Genomic DNA, 22,575 nt, shown 5'->3' on the forward strand with positions numbered 1-22,575 from the left:
ATCAGTTCAGGAATCTTTATTAAATGACTTCCTGCCTCATTGGTGTTTGCGGAATCTTGCTGTGCAAAAATAGGCTGCTGCATTTCCTACATTACAACAGTGACTACACTTGAAAAGTACTTCATTGACTGTAAAGTGCTTTGGCATGTCCTGAGATCCTAAAAGGTGCTCTAGAAATGCAAATTTATTTTTACTCAAACCAATGCGATCAACCCCCGGTCAGCCTTATCCTTTCCACTAATTTGTAAACTCTACCTTCGTCAGGGGATTTGGAGAGGTTTGATTTTTCTGGTTACGTGAAGGGTCTTCGGCAGGTGGGGCGTCGTTGACCTCAATCTGTCCTCTTTGCTCGTGCTTCTCCTGTTCTCTCAGGCGGTCACATGATTCTTCCTCCGCCGCGTGATTGTTCACACGTTCTTCCTCCTGTTCTCTCTCAGCAGATTCTTTTGAAGGGTTCATCCCTCCATCGGAACCGTTGACCTCTTCGACGAAACCTTCTCCGCTGAGGGAACCTGCATCTTTCAGAAGGCATGGTGTGATTTCTTGCTCAGTCTCTTGTGAGTCGCTCACCTCCTCTTCCCGTTCATTGGCCACTACCAGGTCGATCAGTTCGTTTACAATGCAGGTTACTATGGCAACATCATCACCCCAGTTGGATCCACCTTCCTCAGCTTCAGTTAAATCGTCAAGTCCCGGCTCTGCGGTTTCCTTGTTGACAGATTGAGCATCGTCCGCCGTTGTTACAGTTCGTTGCATCATGGTTTCTTCAAACTCCAAAAGCTTAGGCTCTTCCATCCTGATGGTTTCCTCATTTCCGTGTGCAGCCCCCATCCTCTCGATTGAAGACTTGATCAGTTCTGGAATCTTCATCAAATGACCTGCTGCCTCTTCACACTGAAGAGATTCAATCGAGCCTTCGCTGCTACTTCTGTGCATTACTTCTGAAACCAGTTTCCCAACAATGTTGTCTGACTGCTCCAATGTGGAATCGGGCGTTTCATTATTTGCGTTCTCCGAATCAGATTCCTCTTCCTTTGTCTCTTCCACTCGGCCAGCTGCAGGCTCTACACACACAGATGGTAATAGCTGAGTGTCTCCATCAGTCCTTACAATATTTTCGGATAGCTGTAGAACATCTTTCTGATGTCGACCACTATTTTCAGTTGGCTGAGTGGGAGAAATTAACTTTTCTTCCTTTAGATCCTGACTGCTGATTTGGAAATCTTGGACAACTGCTATTATTTTGGCATCTGTAAAGGTTTCACATTCTCTGTCACAAGCATTGTGATCTGACACTACAGTTTCAGCTTTCCCAGGTCCAAGAGAAAGAATGGCAGTCCCTTCCTGTGTTGACTCCATGTTAGTATCTTCAAATATTTCAACAGGTAGTGCTCCCGATGGACTCCCCTCTGGAGCCACCATATTTATTTCTGCCACTGCAGAATCTTCCACTGATCCTGTGGTTTCTGTCAATGGGTTTTCCAAAATCCTGAACACCTCATTTTCTGTCTTTCCAAGTAATAGTCCAGGTGACTCTGCTGAATCCTCTCCCCCTGAAGGTGACGGGCCAGTGGATTCTATCCTTAAGTCCTCATTGCTCAGTCTCGACTCTCCATTGTCCCGTTCCACTTTGGGTGCTGCACAACTAGAGTCTTCAATTCCTGAGTGTGTCAGCTCTTCAAAATCAGTTCCCAATTCTTTGTCGTTCACAGGCTCAGATTCTTCAATGCTATTACTTGGTTTATCACACTCTTGTCCTGTCTCACTTAGGATAGCATTGTTTATCTTCACTTGCAATTCCGTTGAACCTTGTGGACTTATCAGGAGCTCACCATCTTGATTAATGTCGACGAGATTAGATCTTGCGACCGGGACCTCCAAGTGCATTTCTTCAGCACTTCCCATATCAGCCTCATCAGGGAAGCCATCGACCACTGTCAGTCCCTCATTTTCTGATGTTTCATGTGTGCCTATAATCGTGTGCACCTCCTTGCTATTGGCCAAGTGCTCCATTGATTCGCTAGTGCTGGCTTTGTCGTTCTCGGTGCTGCTCAAAATTGAGTTAACAGCACGACCGTCATCAACCAGCCCTTCGCTTACTGACTCTTCCTCCAGAGAAGCCTCGGTGATGTTCATTGGCTGTTCCTCCTCTGTGTTGAGCCCACTAACGGAACACGGCTGGTATGCGAGAGCCTGGCAGGAGAAGATAAACAGTGTATGACTTGAAGAACTGGAACTGAAATTGCCAAAAAAGCACAGTATGCCCATCAGAAAATGAAAGACGGCGGCATCGATGGGCATTGTTTATTAGAGCCTTATTTTAATCATGATAGCAAGACTTCCAATGCTAATGGGTTTCAAACTTAGGGTTTCTGTTTTTATGAATAAAACAAAAAAAAAATATTTAATCGACTACCCGTGCAGTGAATTCATGATAACCCTACGCTGAACTCACTGAAGTGGATGGCTTTTGTTGGAGGTGCACTTTGTGGCTGTGCTTTGCCCTTGCGTTGAGCTCCTCTTCACAGCAAGGTCTCAGTGTAAGACTCAGAATGGGAGCCTGACCCTCGCTCACAGCGAGGGAGGTAACAAGAGCAGGTCTTAGCAATGGCTGCTCTTGGACACCTCTTAGCATACAGGTGTCAAGCAGCGCAGAAACATGAGAACGAGTGCTTTCTCGGGTTGTTAAGGCTTTAAGAAGCTGGGGAAAAGACAATAAAAACAAAGCTACTTTTCGATTGAAGGCCGTGCAGGCAACTTGACAAGCAGTGACTTTAGAGCAAGCAATTAGGAAAGAAAACGGCCTTTATTGAAAGGGGGTTGGAGTACAAGAATAAAGAAGTCATGCTACAATTGTACAGGACGTTGGTGAGACCACATCTGGGAGTATGTGCACAGCTTTGGCCTCCAAACTTAAGGAAAGATATACTTGGCTTGCAGGCAGTACAGTGAAGGCTCGGTAGACTGGCCTGTGTGATGAGAGGCTTGTCCTATGAGGAGAGGCTGACTCTGGGTCTATAGTCTCTGGAGTTTAGAAGAGCGAAAGGTGATCTCATTGAAGCGTAAAGGCTTCTTGAAGGGGTTTGACAGGGTAGACACTGAGGTGTCATTTCCCCTGGCTGGGGAATCTAGAACACGGGGGCACAGGCTCAGGATTAGGGGCCGATCGTTTAGGACTGAGATGAGGAGAAATTTCTTCACTCAGGGGGTTGTGGGTCTTTGGAATTCTCTACCCCAGAGGGTTGTGGATGCTCCATCATTGAATATGTTTAAGGCTGGGACAGACAGGTTTTTGGTCTCTCAGGGAATCAAGGGATATGGGGAGTGAACGGAAAAGTGGAGTTGAGGTTGAAGATCAGCCAGGATTAGATCCAATGAGCTTGCAGGCTTGGTAGGCCGCATGGTCTTGTCCTGCTCCTATTTCTTATGTTATGCTGTATTTAACAACGGCTACTCATCAACAGCAGTACCTCCATTTCACCCTCCTTGCCTTCTTCAATCTCCTCCATCACTTCGGCCTTGGCTTCAGCAATCAGCTCTCTGATTGGCTTGTTGCTTGCCACCGCAGTAACGAATGGGTGCTGAGAGAAAGCAGAGGTGTTAATCGGGCACAAGACTGAGGCACGGCAAACAGTTATCGGCAAAAACATCTCGCAGCCCTGCATTTGAACCCTCGACCATTATTAAAAAAATAAAAGCCTTGGCATGTGTGTCAATCTCAGCGAGTTGCACGACCTTGGGACTTCAATACATGGCACTTCTTGTCAGAAGATTTAACTGAGAGGAAATGGGAATAAAATAATCACCTGGAGAAGCTGCTTTACGCACCATCGAGCATCTACGTTTTTTTCCAAAGCTTTTCGTAAGAAATCTTTAAAATCTGGTGACCTGTGAATTCAATAATCGAGGTATTTGTTATCGGGAAGACTGAAGCCATTTTTTCCCCCATTCCCGCCCTTAACTCCGTTCTCTCGCTGCCGACTCCGTCTCTCCAATTGCCAACAGTCTGAGGTTAAGGCAGTCTGTTTGCAATCTTGGTGACATTTGACCTCAAAATGAGCTTCTGACCTCATGTTCGCACCATCACTAGGACTGCCTGTTTCCACCTCCTTAACATGGCCCAACTTCATCCCTGTCTCAGCTCATCTGCCACCAAAACCCTCATCCCTGCCTTCGTCACCTCTAGACCTGATTATTCCGACACACTCCTGGCTGGTCTTCCACATTCTACCCTCCATAAACTTGAGACCATCCAAAACTCTACTGCCTGTGTCTTAACTCACACCAAGTCCTGTTCATTAAAGGCACTACATAAATGCAACCTGTGTTTGTTATTGCTTCATATAGAAAGTGCGGGTTGGCTTCAAAGTGAGTCGTTCTCAACCCTTCACACAAAGTCAAAGTTAACCACCTCTGTCTCCAAAGAACCTTTTGGGTTTTATCAAATGGATAGAATTAATTTAATAAGATAGATAAAATAATTGCTTTCCCCTTTTCAGCTTGGGAAGACCCAAGGTCCTGCCTTCCCACAGCCCAGCGCCTCATCAATACACAGCAAGGAGTACCATTGGGAAGGGTGGGAGAGAGTCGGAGGGGGTGCCTTTGTGATCTTCAGGAGGACCCTCATTGGGTTGAGTTCGTGGTGCGGAGGTTCCATCTCGGCCAGCTCAATCAGCGTGATTCCAAGAGACCAGACGTCAGCCTTGTGGTCGTAGGGTGCATCTTTTGAAGTTTCACACTGGACAACCTCTGGAGCCATCCTAAACGAGAGGAAGACAAACTGAGAGGACATAGTGCTGCTGACGTTCATCAATGCTGGCCTGTTCAGTCAAGAGCAATATCAAATTTTGTGCAAAGTCCCCCGAGTTCTTTGTTACTGCAGCAGTGCTAAAAACCTAAGGAGGTCACAAATAGTGAACTAAATACAACTCACAAATAAGCAGCAAATCCCTGCAATCTCAGCTTAATCTTCGTTTAGGGTTTTGAATGTATAAACCAATAGTGGAATAACAAATACTAGCAGTGAGCCCCAAAACATACGCGGTCAAATCAGTCCCTTTATTGTATCAGTGCTTCTTTATACACAGGATTTCTTTCACCAACAGAAGCAAAGGTTCTGACTCCGGAAGAAGCCGCATAAAACTGTCTAAAAACAGGCCGAGGATTATAAATACAAATTAGTCAAAAGTCTGGCTTGTGACTTGTTTATAGTCATAGAATTGGAAAGTCTAATGAGGAACTGTTTTCTCCTGAGTAGAAAAGGCAGGTTTTAATCTGATGGGCTCAATGTTATTTGAGATTTAAACATTCTATTTCCTTGGAACCTGCCTGGTATAATGTCAGTATCGAAGAAAACAGCTTCCTAACTATCAATCATGTTTCATGACAAAGTCCTTATTTCAGATTCACATTTCGTAGCAACATTATATCTGCCCTTTCCTTGAGTTTGTGCAGTGCCCATTGGAGTTAGACTGTGTAAAAGCTCTGGAGAGAACAGACTGTTATCATCCTCTTCATCTAGAATCAATGCTGATGTATCCTTTTAATCCACCTGAGAGCTTTTCAAAAACCTTTTCATTCAAACCTAGCACATCTTCACTTTTAGCACAAAGAATAGCCTTTGGATTCAGAAGTTTTGCTCAATAATTGTTCCCTCCCTTTTGCCAGATTTAACCCCAACTAATTCCATTATCTCATCCCCACCTCCCATGCCATTCCCTCCCCTCCACGCCATCCCCATCCCTCCCACCCGACTTGACATCTGAAACAATCTCTCCAGCTCGGGTAACTCTGTTGTTGGGCTCCCTTTAACTTCTGCTGTTTCGTTCTCCACCAACCCTTAACCCAACTGTTGGCAGCTGCGCATATGTCACGTGCTCCAGTCCTCTGCGAACCCCATGCCCCTCCGCATGTGCCAGGGCACGGCCCACCAAATAAACCCACCAACACACGCGCCCCTTAAACTGACCCATCAAAGCAGTCCGGACAGGCAAAAGCCGCCTATTATTATGATAGATGAAGGCAGCGGTGTGTTGGGAGCTCTCACCAGACCTGGAAAAGCCTGGGATATCAGGAGGGGTTCAATTCCCTGACCTGTTGGCATGCTGCTTTGAAGCTCACTGCTGGGAGGAGGGACCTACTGACATGGAGTAGGAGTAGTGAAAAATCGGAATAGGTCTTGTCACGGAGACAGTATAACTTACTTCTGCTGACCAGCTGAAAATCAGCACTAAAAGATGTCTAATAATATAAACTTGTACTTACAACCTTAGAAGTCCCGAAGTGTTTCACAACCAATTTGTGCGCAGCAAGCTCCCATGAACTGTCATGTGATAACAACCAGATAATCCGTTGTTGCAGTGTTGGTGGGGAATAAATACTGGCAAGTTCTGAGCGAACCTTTTCGTCATAATACCACCATAGGAGCTTTTAGGCCTACCCAAGAGAGCACGAGGCCACAATTTAACGTCTCATGTGAAAGATGGCACCTCCAACAGTGCAGTACTCCCTCGGTACTGCACTGGAGTGGCAGACCGGATTTTTGTGCTCGGGTCTCTGGGGTGGGTCTCGAACTCACAACCTTCTGACTTAAGTGGCAAGAGTGCTACCCATTGAGCACGGCTCCAAGCTGACTTCTTACCAGGGTACGGAACAAGCTGGGGAAGTGATTGGGCTATGCAGGTTGGCAAGGTCTCAACTCTGATGCCCAGTCTACACACAGAGGTAAATATTCACAGCTAGGATGATGGCTACAAACATCTGTATCCCATGTTTCGAACCCGCGACCCCGCTGAAAAGTGGCAGGCTGTGATGCCCTCAACAGTCAAAGTGCCCGCTGACTCTGAGTATTGAGGTTAACAATGCAGGATCACCAGGAATAGACTGTATCCCAGGGAAGCCCAACCTCTTCAGGAGAAAGATCAGTGTATCGTTGGGACATATGGCCTATGTACTTGGCATTGCACCAGCACTGAAATTCATACATGACATTGCTCAATTGTGCAGTAGACAGAACATCTTTTTGGACTGACAGCAGCATCCTGGTAATGGAAAATACCACTCGGGTAGCTAATGCACAGTAGCAGCATGAAATGGTTTACTTAACCTATTGTTCAAATCAAATGGCACGTTCCTTCGGTTGCTCGTAATAGGCAGAGCACAGGCTGTCTTCAACCAGACCGCACTTGCAAAACTCAAACCTAAAAACATCTACTGTTAGGTGTGATTCTGCGATTGGACGGCACTTACCAAACAATTCTGAGTGCGCTATTAGCTAACTAACAACCAAAATCAGTCGAGCACATAACATGGCTCATTTATACTTGCTAGAAACGACATACATATACAGGAACCCGTTCTCTGCTAACAGAAGAAATATGTTCAAGCCTTGTGCCTTTTTTAAATTATCTGGGAGCTTGGGGAGCCTACAGTTTTCCATTACTTTCGCCATGGCAACTCCTTGGCCAATTAGAGCTAACCTGCCAACCAATCAGCACCCTTTTCTCCTGCAGTATAAATTGTTGTGATCGTTTGAAATTTGGCATTCTTGTGTTTGTCCTGATGAGTGCAAGACCAAAGTCTTTGGCAACATGTCTCTCTTTTCAGCAATACAGAAAGTTTTAAAGAAGAGAAGAAAGATATACGTCATTCTTTCCAGAAAATGAGCCATACCTACCAATAGGGTGTCCCGATGAATGATGCTCTCCGTTGGATGGTGTGAGCATTCTGTGCAGATACTCCAAAATCAGCTAAAAGAGAGGAAAATGAATTAATAGTAAAATTCATGTTGTTATCTGTGATTAACAACAGACCTTCAACTGGCAAGAAGTTACGAACTGAATATTAAATGTTTTTGTCTTCATATGTTCTCTAGTTAACCACATTCTGGATGCATCTGGTGCAGCCTTGACCACACAGGTACTCGGACTGAAGAGAAAAATGTACAGACAGGTCTATAGCTTCTGTAACTTCCACCTCTGGAACATTACGTCGAAACTCAGGGATGCATGAGAGGCTGGAATTAGAGGAGCGCAGATATCGCGGAGGGGCTATGAAGGCAGGATGAGATTCGAGAGATAGGGAGAGGGCGAGGCCATGGAGAGATTTGAAAACAAGGGTGAAAATTTTAAAATCAAGACGCTGCTTGACCGGCAGCCAGTGTAGGTCAGCGAGCACAGCGGGGTGACAGGGGAACGGGACCTCGTGCGAGTTAAGACACGGGCAGCAGAGTTTTGGATGAGCTCAAGTTCACGGAGGGTAGAACGTGGGAAACCAGCCAGGAGTGTGTTGGAATCGTCAAGTCTAGAGGTAACGAAGGCAGGAATGAGGATTTCAGCAGTGGGTGAGCTGAGATTGAAATAAGATAAGAAATACAGAAGTATAGTAACTCAGTCTGCTCAAGGGCAATGAGGGATGGGCAATGAATGCTGGCCTAGCCAGCAACGCCCACATCCCAAGGATTAATGAGAAAAAAGATCAAGGGTACTGTAGGGAAGCAGCGGTACTAATAGGTTTGTGTTATGGATGTACTGGGGAGAGATAAGAAACAATGTTATAACTGACACTCGGTGTTTCTCATGAGTGAGTGAGTGCAATGAAAAGAGACAGACGCGGTTGCTCAGGCACATTAAAGGGAGGTTACCCAGGTATAGTTAGAACACGTGGATAATGGCTTAACGTTGCAAGGATGTAATTACACGTTTTAAAGATAGAGATAGTAGAATTCCGTGGTGTTTTCTGACAACATCCAGACTCAGGCAAGTTAACCCGAATGACTGGATTATGTCTAGATCTACATTTTCTGAGCGGCCAAATCCATCATCTCACCATGTGTCTCAATCCCTTCTGACCCCAGGATCACAATCAGCTGCCTCCTCAACCAGCCTGTCACTCTGCTGGAGGGCCTACTGTCAGAGCAGCACTGGGACCTGTATCTCGCTCTGTGGGCAGGGCCTACTGTCAGAGCAGCACTGGGACCTGTATCTTGCTCTGTGGGCAGGGCCTACTGTCAGAGCAGCACTGGGACCTGTATCTTGCTCTGCAGGAGGGGGGCTACTGTCAGAGCAGCACTGGGACCTGTATCTTGCTCTGCAGGAGGGGGGCTACTGTCAGAGCAGCACTGGGACCTGTATCTCGCTGTGGGCGGGGCTACTGTCAGAGCAGCACTGGGACCTGTATCTCGCTCTGTGGGCGGGGCTACTGTCAGAGCAGCACTGGGACCTGTATCTCGCTGTGGGCGGGGCTACTGTCAGAGCAGCACTGGGACCTGTATCTCGCTCTGTGGGCGGGGCTACTGTCAGAGCAGTACTGGGACCTGTATCTCGCTCTGTGGGCGGGGCTACTGTCAGAGCAGCACTGGGACCTGTATCTCGCTCTGTGGGCGGGGCTACTGTCAGAGCAGCACTGGGACCTGTATCTCGCTCTGTGGGCGGGGCTACTATTGGAGCAGCACTGGGACCTGTATCTCGCTCTGTGGGCGGGACTACTGTCGGAGCAGCACTGGGACCTGTATCTCGCTCTGTGGGCGGGACTACTGTCGGAGCAGCACTGGGGCCTGTATCTCGCTCTGTGGGCGGGGCTACTGTCAGAGCAGCACTGGGACCTGTATCTCACTCTGCGGGAGGTGGGCTATTGTCAGGGCAGCACTGCGAGCTGTGTCTTGCTATGCAATGAGGAATGCTAGGAAGTGCTGCTGCTGTGGTAATCCCAGCAGAATGAGGCATTTATCCCCAGACTGTTCTACAGATAGCCTTTATCTACTTTAATGGCCTTCATTTGAAGCCAATTCACAACCTTTGATTGAAGAACTTCCTCTGGACTTTCCAATGTTTAGCGTGTAGTGTTAATGTTACGTAAATTGTATGGTTAAATTAAGGATAAATAGGGAGCGGGTATTGATTAATTAAGTTTCTTGAGTACATATAAAAAGGCACTGCTAGGACACTGGGGTGTTGGTAGGTAGGAGGCAGAGTATGTAATGCTGAGTTCTGTGATTAAACCTACTATCAAGAAAAGGATCTGTGTCTAGTTTCATACTTCGCAATCTGGCTTGGATCCATTTAACATGTAGCTGCTGCTATATGAACCTTTTTACCATATCCTGACAACATGGGTATGCAACTCAACTTGAACTTAAATCGGCGATTTAAGCCAATAATAAATACTGTGTTAAGGGATAACAAAAGGGAGGCGATGGCACAGTGGTATTGTCGCTGGACTAGTAATCCAGAGACCCAGGAAAAAGCTCTAGGGACCTAGGTTCGAATCCTGCCACGACAGATGGTAGAATTTGAATTCAATAACAAATCTGGAACTAAAGGTCTAATGATGACCATGAAACTATTGTCGATCGTTGTAAAAACCCATCTGGTTCACTAATGTCCTTTAAGGAAGGAAATCTGCTGTCCTTACCTGGTCTGGCCTACATGTGACTCCAGACCCACAGCAATGTGGTTGACTCTTAAGTACCTCCTGAACAAGGGCAATTAGGAATGGGCAATAAATGCTGGCCAACCAGCGACGCCCACATCCCATGAATGAATATATTTTTTAAAAATCAGGCAAATGGTGAAGACGTACCATTGGGATTAGATTTGTCCCTTATTTACTCTTACTTTCTTCTCTCTCACTGTTTCTACTTCCCCCCATGTCCTGCAACTGACTCCTCTTTCTTACCTAGTTTAATGTCTCCGTCCAGTGTCAGAAGGATATTTCCAGCCTTCAGGTCCCGGTGGATGATCTTGTTATTGTGGAGGTAGTGGAGTGCTTCGAGTGTCTGTCTGCAAATAACACGAATCTGTGGCTCTGTCAACCCTCTTTCCAGTTCTGTGACAGAACCAAACCACAGTGAGATAAATGGCAGCCTTGATGTATTTTTGATTTCATTGACTTAATTAAATAAACATGTGGGTGTGTGTGTGTGTGTCTAAGTGCGTGTGTATATATGTATCTGAGTGTGTGTGTGCATATGTGTCTGAGTGTGTGATATATATATATTATATGTGTCTGAGTGTGTGTGTGTATGTCTGCATGTGTGTGCGTGCGTGTGTATGCCTGTGTCTAAGGCTGTGTGTGTGTCTGTACGCGTGCGCACGTGCTGACTGACAACAGCATTAAACTCACCTGTAATGCCTCCAGTGGTTGAATGCCTTGTGGACACTCACTGGAGAAAGCACTGATACCTGAAATTCCAAGGGTTAAATTACAAGGAGGGATTGCACAAACTATTCTCTGGAATTTAGATGGTTAAGGGGTGATTTGATCAAAGATTTCGAGGCATTAAGGGGAACAGAAAGCGTAAATAGAGAGAAACTATTTCCACTGGCTGGGGAGTCTAGGACTAAGGGGCACAGTCTAAAAATTAGAGTCAAACCTTTCAGAAGTGAAATTAGGAAACACTTCAACACACGAAGGGTGGTGGAAGTTTGGAACTCTCTTCCACAAACAGCAATTAATGCTAGATCAATTGCCAATTTGAAATTTGCGATTGGTGTCGATTGAAGGGACAAAGGTAGGTTTGTAGAGTTCAGCCTTAGTTTAGCCATTGAATGGTGACCGAACAGACTCAAGGGATTAAATGGGGAACCCCTTTTGCCACATTCCTATTCACATATGAAGAATGACAATTGGGCAGGGCTAGTTGATAGCTAGTACTCGACACAGAAGAGCAGTACTCACGCATTGTTAATCCAACGGGCATCCCTGACAGGTGACAAGACAACACCCAGGCCATTGAATTGTCAGTTACACCACTGGGCAGATCTACTTTTTGCAGTTCATTTACCAAATGCCCAGAGTCCATAGAACTGTGCCCCAGCAGTTAGGGATAGAGGGGGAACGTTTGAGGTGTGGATTTAAATTAATTCAGCAGGCTGCATTTTCACTTACCCAACATGATAGCATCGACAGCGCCGCCAGGGCAAAACTCAATGAGAATCTGTAAAGGAAACCGAGAGGGGTTTAAGATCTCAGAATGCTCAAGGACACTGCATTTTCAAAGCACGTTTTGGAAACTTCAGACAGAGAATGGTGAGAAATGTGGAGCTCACTTTACCACAGAATAGGTGAAGCAGCTAGCATTGAACCACTTAAGGGGAGGTCCAATGCATGCACGGACAAAGGAAATAGAGGGATACGGGGAGAAGGCAATGAGAGTACGGGAAGTTTGTGCAGAGTCTAAATACTGGCATTGACCATCAGGCTGAATGTTTTTGTGTTGTAGATTCTATCTAATTTTATGGCATTTATTACCCACGCTTCAGAGATCTGCCATCTTGATCCACTGGAGCTAATGAACCATGCACAAAACCCTGCCTTAATTATTCCACAGCAAGACAGAGTCAGTTAGAAATATCAAAAGGGAATTGGATAGATAACTGGAAGGGAAAATTGACAGGCTTATGGGGAAAGGGCAGAGGAGCTAAGGACAGATTGAATCACTCTTTCAAGGAGCTGGCAGGAAACAAAGGGACAAATAGCCTCCTTCTGCACTGTACAGTTCCAGGGTAGAAACAAGGGATAACACCTTAGTATTCATATACCTACTAGTCAGAATTAAATGGGGAAATATAATGGCAGAATGTAAGTCACTATTGGACTGGTGTTTGGATATTTCATTCACTTATAACACCTGTTTGGGATATTGGGGTTTCTCTATTTTGGGAAACGTATTTCGTCCCTTCCTTTCTGACTCACCCAAAGGCTGTTTCCATAGTAGAAAGCATCGAGGAGTTTTACAATGTTGGGATGATCACACGAGGCCAGAATCTCAATTTCCACCATGTAATCTTCCAGCTCCTCCTCGTCCAATGAACCTATTACCTTGGCAGCTGCAATGTCCCCAGTCTCCCTGTTCTGTGCCTTTAAAAAGTGGAAAATAAATCATAAGTAACGTCACAAGGCCATCTGCAACACTGCATGTAGCCAACACTTCTCATGTGAGTACAAAGAGTACAAAAGGAGCCTTCGCATCACACTACCTTTTAAAATTATAACTTTCATGTCAAAAACAAGACAATTTTGTGCTCATTTGTACATAGCTTTCCCACCACGCACCCCCCCCCCCCTCGCCGCCTTGCTGTCCTTCTGACTTTTGCTTCATACCCCCTTGATATCTTGATATCCTTCCTATTAAAAATCTATCCTTTCAGCTGACGCCCTGCGTCCTCAACAGCTTTTTGGGACAGGATTCCAGGTTTCCACCACCCCCTGTATGACTTTGTAAATGACTGAACTCTAATTTTGAGATTGGACACATTTTTGACGCCAGTACAAAGCAAATTCCATCATTCGCCAAAGGTGTTCTGCTCTTGTGCCCTGTGAGTTTATTTCCCTCGGGTGCCCATCCAATTCCCTTTTGAAATCATTCATTGTCTCCGCTTCCCCCACCCTCGTGGGCAGCGAGTTCCAGCTCATTCCCACTCGCTGTGTAAAAAGTTCTTCCTCACACCCCCCTGTGTCTCTCACCCAAAACCTTAAATCCGTGTCCCCCTAGTCTTTGTACTGTCAGCCAATAGGAACAGCTTTTCTTTGTCTACCTTATCCAAACCTGTCAGAATCTTGTCCACCTCTATCAAATCTCCCCTCAATCTCCTTTGCTCCAAGGAGAACAACCCCAGCTTCACCAATCCAACCTTGTAGCTAAAACCCCTCATCCCTGGAACCATTCGGGTAAATCTCCTCCGCACCCTCTCAATGACCCTCACATCCTTCCTAAAATGTGGTGACCAGAACTTTATATAGGTTCTGCACAACTTCCCTGCTTTGGTATTCAGTTTATGAAACCCAGGATCCTAGTTAGGTTAAAAGCAAAATGCTACGGATGCTGGAAATCTGAAACAAAAACAAAATTTGCTGGAAAAACTCAGCAGGTCTGACAGCATCTGTGGAGAGAAAGACAGAGTTAACGTTTCGAGTCCGTATGACTTCTTCAGAGCTAAAGAGAAGTAAAAATGTAATGAAATTTATACTGTTCAAAGGGGGGTGGGACAGGTGAAGCTGGATAGGCGGCCAGCATTAGGTGGAGGTAAAGGAGGGATTTTGAAAGATGTCATGAACAAAAGGTCGAAGGGGTGTTGATAGTGGTGATAATGTCACCATTAGCACTTCCTTTAGCCAGTAAGAGTAGAAAGCAGAATGATCAAGTGACAGAAGGCTCTAGTGGGGGTGGGGTGCGGGGAGGGGACAGTGTGGGAAAAAAGACAGAAACAGGCTAAAAGGTGGGGATAAAACATTGAATGGAAATAAATTTTAAAAATAATAATAATAGAAATAGGTGGGAAATATAGATATAAAAATTAAAAAATAAATATTTGAAAAAAGGGATCAGAAAGGGGTGAGGATGGAGGAGAGAGTTCATGATCGGAAGTTGTTGAACTCAGTGTTAAGTCCGGAAGGCTGTAAAGTGCCTAATCGGAAGATGAGGTGCTGTTCCTCCAGTTTGCGTTGGGCTTCACTGGACCATTGCAATCAGGCACTTTACAGCCTTCCGGACTTAACATTGAGTTCAACAACTTCAGATTATGAACTCTCTTCTTCATGCTCACCCCCTTTTTGATCCCCTTTTTTCAAATATTTATTTTTTAATTTTTATATATATTTTTTTCCCACCTATTTCTATTATTATTATTCATTTTATTTCTATTCATTGTTTTATCCCCACCTTTTAGTCTATTTCGATCTTTTCTCCCACACCTTCCCCTCCCCCCCACCCCACCCCCACTAGGGCCATCTGTCATTTGCTCATCATTCTTTCTACCCTTAATGTCACCATTAGCACCTCCTTTAGCTAATATCACCACCATCAACAACCCTTTGACCTTTTGTTTATGACATCTTTTGCAATCTCCTTTGCCTCCACTAATCGCTGGCCCTCTATCCAGCTTCACCTGTCCCACCTCCCTTAAACAGCTTATATTTCACCACATTTTTACTTCTCTTTAGTTCTGAAGAATCATACAGACTCGAAACGTTAACTCTGTCTTTCACTCCACAGGTGCTGTCAGACCTGCTGAGTTTTCCAAGCAATTTTTGTTTTTGATCCTAGTTAGGTTTGCTAACTCATCTCTCATTATGTCCTGCCACCTTCAAAGATCCATGCATATGAACCTCTGGCTCCTTCTGTCTCTGTGAACTCTTTAGAACTGTGCCATTGTGTATATGTAGCCTCCCCTTTTCCAAAACATCGAGCGGACAGATGGTTTCTTTACTCCCTTGGCCAGTCTAGGGCTTGTGGGCCGCATGAGCTATTAACTGGCTAAATGCCAGCTTTTCCTGCAATGACAGTTGTAAGCTGAGGGTGCCAACGGCCCTGCCTAGATGCCCAATGGTTAACGATGACAGGAACAGGATGCCTGCTGTCAACATATTGAAGGTTGTGGTCAAGCTACGGAGAGCCGATATAATGGATTGTCCAAGTGCCCATTTCAACTCCGAAGATCTGTGTTTTCCAAATTTCCCATTTAGCGTCAATAGCACAGGAAGTAGTGCTGTAGCGCAGTAGACAGAACGTGGGGGGCTGTTGGGCCGAGGCCAGCACCCTGGTTGCCATGGAGACTCGCCTACATCTAAGACTGCTGAGTGTACAATAACGAAGCAGGAAACAATCAAAAATAACGCAGAGACAGACCAAAGCAATAAATTCATCACTTTTCCCACACAGTTTTTCTGGCACTTGTTTCCATTGCTTGTGGGGGTTGGGCAATTGAGGTCGGTGAGGGTTAGGCTGGACAGTTGGTTCCTGTGTCAGGGTTCTAGGCAGAGAGGCAGAAATATGCAACAAATATTGGATCTTCAAGTATACTTTTTGACCCTCGTTGTTGATACATTTGCAAAGCTTATTGGAGCCAGGTCAGTGAGCTTTAAGATGTGAAGGCATGAGTGGGAAGACTACAACTGCAAGAGCCGACAGGGCAGCAGAAGAATGGTTAATGTGAAGGAATGCTGGTGCAAACTGGGACTGAGGGGCTTATCAAGGTGAACAGACGAGTAGAGGGAAAAAAAAGTGTCCAATTCATTCTATTTGCGAAGAAATTGTTATTCCATCATTTATTGATCAGATTCGTGTCATTGGATGCACAACCTTTGCTTGGAATGAGTGTTCATGCCAAAGCCCGCGAGCTGTGCCTGTCAGGAGTGCATGTACTGACTGCACACAGGCACTGGCTGCAGGCTGGCTTCAACAGAAATGCACTCATTCGGAAGCGGTTGTGGTTTTGCTCTCTCTGGCAAACGCTCAACTTGAATGAGAGGAAGGTTTCTCTCATTAGAAAGATCGTATCGGCTGCATTTCTCTGCTGCTTTTCTTCTCTCCTGAACCCAACTGTAAAACCTGCTGTCTAAGTTGCAGCTTAGAGCGGACGGTGAGCCTTGAGGCACCATGGTGACGTGTGTCATTTGGGTAGCATAAGCATGGTTTGGGAGCTGTTGTGACGCATATACTCGACTGCACAGCGCATAATTTCCAACTGCAGAGTGCTTGTGTGTGGATGTCAAGTGAACACACAAGAATTAGGAGTAGGAGTAGGCCATTCGACCCTTCAAGCCTGTTCCACCATTCGATAAGATCGTGGCTGATCTGATTGTGGCCTCAACTCTGCCTTCCTGTCTGTCTCCCCACCCTTCCATAACCCTCGATTGCCCCGTTGATCAAAAATCTATCTAACTCAGCCTTGAATATATTCAATGACCCAAGCTTCACTGCTCCCTGGGGGAGAGAATTCCACAGACTGACGACCCTCTGAGAGAAAAAAAATTCTCATCTCCATCTTAAATGGGGGACCCTTAATTTTTAAACTGTCTCCCCTAATTCTGCACTCCCCGAAGAGAAACATCCTTTCGACAGATGAGTAAAAGAGGCTGTTCAGCTATCGTTTTTAGGCCACTGGTCAGTAAGTTGTTTTTAAATCTGAAGAACCTTTTCAAAAGAATTTGCCTCGAATGAAACCTACTAGGAGCCACAAGACAGGATTTTGGCAATTCTAAACCAAGTGTCACTGGTAGAAAGCATAATTTTTGTATTTCATAAATAAAATTATGTTGAATTTATGCATCAAAAGAAAAAAAGTTCAAAATTAAAATAGACCTAACCCTGAATCATTGCATTGTCTAACTTTTTTTTTTCCAAACTATAATTTTGTCAGTGAAGTCACCTTTGAAACTAACTTTAACTTAAGATGTGTAGAATTAAGACAATTTTTGAGGCTATTGATTCTTGTGAAACAAAAGCTTCTAATAGTACATTCAGGCTAATTTATCGTCTAAACTATATTAGGAACAATAATAGTCGCAGCCATAAAACCTGTTCCTCAGGCCAAAGGCATTATCTATAACCAATGGTGTAGCTGTGCCACTCAAACAGGTTCAATTGGAGCGCCATGATATTTTTCGTTAACATAATCATTTGGAACAGCCAACTGCGGCAGAATGATCAGTCTTTTAACCCCACCATAAAAGTACAGGCTCTTCACTTTCTTGACAAGACGACTGGGTTTGGCTGTCGTTCAAATAATAACCTAGCAGAGGACCAGCACGGACACGACGGGCCAAATGGCCACCGTCTGTGCTGTAACCGTTCAGCGATTCCATGAAGGCAGAGGGAGAGGAAGGATTGTGGAGATGGAGGAGAATTGACTTTCAAAAGGAACGAGGAAAGTGAACAGGATAGACAAAGCACCTTGGGGCATTTTATTATTTTAAAGATGCTTTATAAATACAATTTATAGTTGTTGTTGTTGTAGAATCTGTTGAAAGACAGAAGTATTTTGTTAGAGATAAACGTTGCGGGTTTGCATTGTCAGGAAATCCTCAATTAAATTACCGCCTTGCAATCCATCTGAGGACTCCATTCAATGTTGAGCCTATGTAAAGGGAAGGTTCTTTGCTCAGTAGATAATATGGCACGCAGTGTGGTCAGTGTCCTCACCTTGCATAGTACCTGGTCCATGTGGTGATGTTTTACAGTTGTCATGAAGCAATATCAATGTGCATAACCATTATTGGAAATTATTTTTAAATTGGACTTGTAGTAGGGTCTGTGTCTGTGGATTAATTGGATTAAAGCCAGTCAGTCTGGGTGCTTTGATGTATTGTAGCTTGAGATGTTAATTAGATAAACGGAAGGCTAGAAGGTAAAGAGTACGTTTGCATTTGTTGAATAAACCATTCAAAAGAAGGGAGTAAAATCTGACCTAGCTGGGAGACACCAAGCAATGTTAATTGCTAATAAAAATGGTGCTATGAAAGGGGTTTTATTGTTAGAAGCGGTGAAGTTCAAAGACTTCGGGATACCATGAGAACTTACATTCAAAGGGGAGGCTAGGTATAGACAGAAAAGAGTTTTGAACAAAAAGCTAAAAGCTACTGCGGATGCTGGAAATCCAAAACAAAAACAGAATTACCTGGAAAAACTCAGCAGGTCTGGCAGCATCGGTGGAGAAGAAATCAGTTGACGTTTCGAGTCCTCATGACCCTTCGGCAGAACTGAGTATAGTTAGGAGAGAGGTGAAATATAAGCTGGTCTAAGGTGGGGGGCGGGGGGGAGAGAGAAGTTGAGGGTGGGGTGGTTTAGGGATAAGCAAGCAGTAATAGGAGCAGAGAATCAAAAGATGTCACAGACAAAAGGATCAAAGAGGTGTTGAAGGTGGTGATATTATCTAAGAAAAGTGCTAATTAAGAATGGAAGGCAGGACACTCAAGGTACAGCTCTAGTGGGGGTGGGGTGGAAAAACTAACAAAGTTTTAGTTTTAGATTTAAAAATAATGGAAATAGGTGGGAAAAGAAGAATCTATATAAATTATTGAAAAAAAAAATCTCTCCATCTCTGACACTTCTCTTCCCTTCCTTGACCTCTCTGTCTCAATTTCTGATGATAGACTGTCTACCAATATCCATTACAAGCCTACCGACTCCCACAGCTACCTTGACTACAGCTCCTCACACCCCGCTTCCTGTAAGGACTCCATCCCATTCTCTCAGTTCCTTCGCCTCCGTCGCATCTGTTCTGATGACGCTACCTTCAAAAACAGCTCCTCTGACATGTCCTCCTTCTTCCTTAACCGAGGTTTCCCACCCACGGTCGTTGACAGGGCCCTCAACCGTGTCCGGCCCATATCCCGCGCATCCATCTTCATGCCTTCTCCTCCTTCCCAGAAACATGATAGGGACCCCTTGTCCTCACTTATCACCCCACCAGCCTCCGCATTCAAAGGATCATCCTCTGCCATTTCCGCCAACTCCAGCATGATGCCACCACCAAACACATCTTCCCTTCACCCCCACTGGCGGCATTCTGTAGGGATCGTTCCCTCCGGGACACCACTCCTCCATCACCCCCTACTCCTCAACCCCCACCTATGGCACCTCCCCATGCCCACGCAGAAGATGCAACACCTGCCCCTTCACTTCCTCTCTCCTCACCGTCCAAGGGCCCAAACACTCCTTTCAAGTGAAGCAGCATTTCACTTGCATTTCCCCTAACTTAGTCTACTGCATTCGTTGCTCCCAATGCGGTCTCCTCTACATTGGAGAGACCAAACGCAAACTGGGCGACCGCTTTGCAGAACACCTGCGGTCTGTCCGCAAGAAAGACCCAAACCTCCCTGTCGCTTGCCATTTTAACACTCCAGCCTGCTCTCTTGCCCACATGTCTGTCCTTGGCTTGCTGCATTGTTCCAGTGAAGCCCAACGCAAACTGGAGGAACAGCACCTCATCTTCCAACTAGGCACTTTACAGCCTTCCGGGCTGAATATTGAATTCAACAACTTTAGATCTTAAACTCCCCCTACCCCCATCCCCACCCCGTTTCTTCCCCCTCCCTTTTGTTTTTTTTTCAATAATTTATATAGAGTTTTCTTTTCCAACCTATTTCCATTATTTTTAAATCTACAACTAATACCTTGTCAGTCTTTCCACCCCACCCCCACTAGAGCTGTACCTTGAGTATCCTGCCATCCATTCTTAATTAGCACTTTTCTTAGATAATATCACCACCTTCAACACCTCTTTGATCCTTTTGTCTGTGACATCTTTTGATTCTCTGCTCCTATCACTGCTTGCTTATCCCTAAACCACCCCACCCTCAACTTCTCTCTCCCCCCCGCCCCCCCACCTTAGACCAGCTTATATTTCACCTCTCTCCTAACTATACTCAGTTCTGCCGAAGGGTCATGAGGACTCGAAACGTCGACTGATTTCTTCTCCACCGATGCTGCCAGACCTGCTGAGTTTTTCCAGGTAATTCTGTTTTTGTTTTAGAAAAGAGTTTTGTATGTGCAGGTCAGAGGCAGGTAAAATCTAAGAAGCCTGTAAGCCCTACAATTGTGTCTGCAAAGGAATTAAATTGCAAGGGACCTCATTTTGAAATTGTAAGGTCAAATGTGTTTGCCTGGCATCTGTTTAAAGTCAATGGGTTATTGTTGCCTTGGTGAAGATTTACCTGGGAGTGATTAATTTGGGGATTTGTTTAAAAGTTATTATGGTAGTAATTTGTAGACATGTGTATTTGTTTAATTTCTTGTTAAATTAATAAATGTTTAATTTAGTTTATATAAAAACCTCTTGAGGCTCGGTCTTATTATTCCTGAATTCAGAGCTGCATCTCAAACATACCAGTTGAAAATATAGGTTATGACAGTTGTTCAAATCTCCCTCTGGGATTTAAACAACTCAGCTTTTACCAACTGCTGTGTCATAAGACAGTTCACTCAGGGAGTCCGAGTTGCTGTGGCATTCATGTTGTAGTCTGGAGCTATGGATAGTGATGGTGGAGGACCCAACGTTCTTTCCATCACATGGTTGACCAGGAATCTCTCCCACTCTTACTGCCTTTCATTGGTGTGTGTTGGAATGATTTGCAGGTTGATACTCTACCTGTTTGGTCATGTTATGAATGCACCTTCCTTGACCATCAAGTCCTGGGGTGAGACTTGAACCCCAAGCTTCTGGCTCAGGGGCAGGGATGTTACTCATTGCGCCACAAGACCACCTCATCTTTTTTTCCTATTTGTTCACGGGATGTGGGCGTCGCTAGCTAGTCCAGCATTTATTGCCCATTACTAATTGCCCTTGAGAAGATGATGGTGAGCTGCCTTCTTGAACCACTGCAGTCCATGTGGTGTGGGTACACCCACAGTGCTGATAGGAAGAGAGTTCCAGGATTTTGACTCAGCCACAGTGAAGGAATGGTGATATATTTCCAAGTGAGGATGGTGAGTGGCTTGGAGGGGAACTTGCAGGTGGTGGTGTTCCCATCTATCTGCTGCCCTTGTCCTTCTAGGTGGAGCTGATTGTGGCTTTGGAAGGTGCTGCCTAAGGAGCCTTGGTGGAGTTTCCACAGTGCATCTTGTAGATGGTACACACTGCTGCCACTGTGCTTCGGTGGTGGAGGGAATGAATGTTTGTAGATGGGGTACCAATCAAGTGGGCTGCTTTGTCCTGGATGCTTCTTGAGTGTTGTTGGAGCTGCACTCATCCAGGCAAGTGGAGAGCATTCCATCACACTACTGATTCATGCCTTGTAGATGGTGGACAGGCTTTGGGGAGTCAGGAAGTGAATAGCTCGCTGCAGGATTCCCAACCTCTGACCTGCTCTTGTAGCCGCAGTTTTTATACAGCTGGTCCAGCTCAGTTTCTGGTCAATGGTAACCCCCAGGGTGTTCAGTCTTCTTCAGTACTATCTGTCATTTAGCTGGCAGGCTTGGCTCAGTGGGTAGCCCACTTGCCTCTGAATCAGAAAACTGTGGGGTTCAGGTCCCATCCCAGAGCACAAAATCAAGCTTTACACTTCGGAGGTACAGCCTTCTGGATGGGATGATGCTCCATCTGCTCTCTTGGGTGGATGTAAAACTTCCACGGCATTATTCGATTAAGAGCAGGGGAGTGCTTTCAGCAGGCTGTTTTTCACATCAGTTTGACATAATTGTGCCTAGTCGTCAGATAAGGATTGGAATCCCAAAACCAGGTTTGTATCTGTGTGGCCGGAGCTGCGGGATATTGTCAATTGTAACTAGAAAGCTGAAGCAACTCATATCTGTCCATAGTACAGTCACAAAGGAGGTCATTGTGTACATTTTGGTGCCTTACATGCTTGCCCCAATGTCAGCCGTGGTTCAGTTAGTAACAGTCTCACCTCTGTATCACAAGGTTCCTGGTTCAAGACCCCCTCCAGGGGTGGACCACAAAAATCTAAGCTAACACTCCCAGTGCAGTGCTGCACTGTCAGAGGTACTGCCTTTCAGGTGAAATGCTAGCTCCCATCTGCCTACTCAGGTGGATGTAACAGATCCCGTGACAACCGCTTAAGAAGTGCAGAGTGTCCTGGCCAATATTTATTCCTCAAATCGACATCATAAATACGAATTTCTGGTCATTATCATATTGTTGTTTGTGGGAGCTTGCTGTGCGCAAAATGGCTGCAGTGTTTCCCACTTTGCAACAGTGACTACACTTCAAGGGCATGTCGTTGGTTGTAAAGTGCTATGAGATGTCATGTGGTTGTGAAAGGCGTGTAAGGTTGTGAAATGTACGTCTCTCTTTCTATATTGCACAGGTTAAAATTTGGCTCAAAGGTATACAGAAT

At 45.2% G+C, this 22,575-nt stretch overlaps 1 protein-coding gene across 1 annotated transcript in view; it reads right to left on the reverse strand.

Annotated features, from left to right (window-relative positions):
- The window catches only part of LOC144694934 (STE20-like serine/threonine-protein kinase), a 48,389-nt gene that overhangs the window by 17,924 nt on the left and 7,890 nt on the right, over positions 1–22,575 (reverse strand). Inside the window, exons 2-9 of the mRNA XM_078565720.1 lie at positions 12,694–12,858; positions 11,887–11,935; positions 10,675–10,824; positions 7,676–7,748; positions 4,566–4,760; positions 3,807–3,888; positions 3,471–3,581; positions 256–2,193 (exon numbers count right to left, since the gene is read on the reverse strand). Coding sequence (XP_078421846.1) covers positions 256–2,193; positions 3,471–3,581; positions 3,807–3,888; positions 4,566–4,760; positions 7,676–7,748; positions 10,675–10,824; positions 11,887–11,935; positions 12,694–12,858 — 2,763 coding nt within the window. The remainder of the gene's footprint in view (positions 1–255; positions 2,194–3,470; positions 3,582–3,806; positions 3,889–4,565; positions 4,761–7,675; positions 7,749–10,674; positions 10,825–11,886; positions 11,936–12,693; positions 12,859–22,575) is intronic.

The sequence above is a fragment of the Cetorhinus maximus genome, chromosome 20 (genome assembly GCF_964194155.1).
Source record: "Cetorhinus maximus chromosome 20, sCetMax3.hap1.1, whole genome shotgun sequence".
Taxonomy (NCBI): domain Eukaryota; kingdom Metazoa; phylum Chordata; class Chondrichthyes; order Lamniformes; family Cetorhinidae; genus Cetorhinus; species Cetorhinus maximus.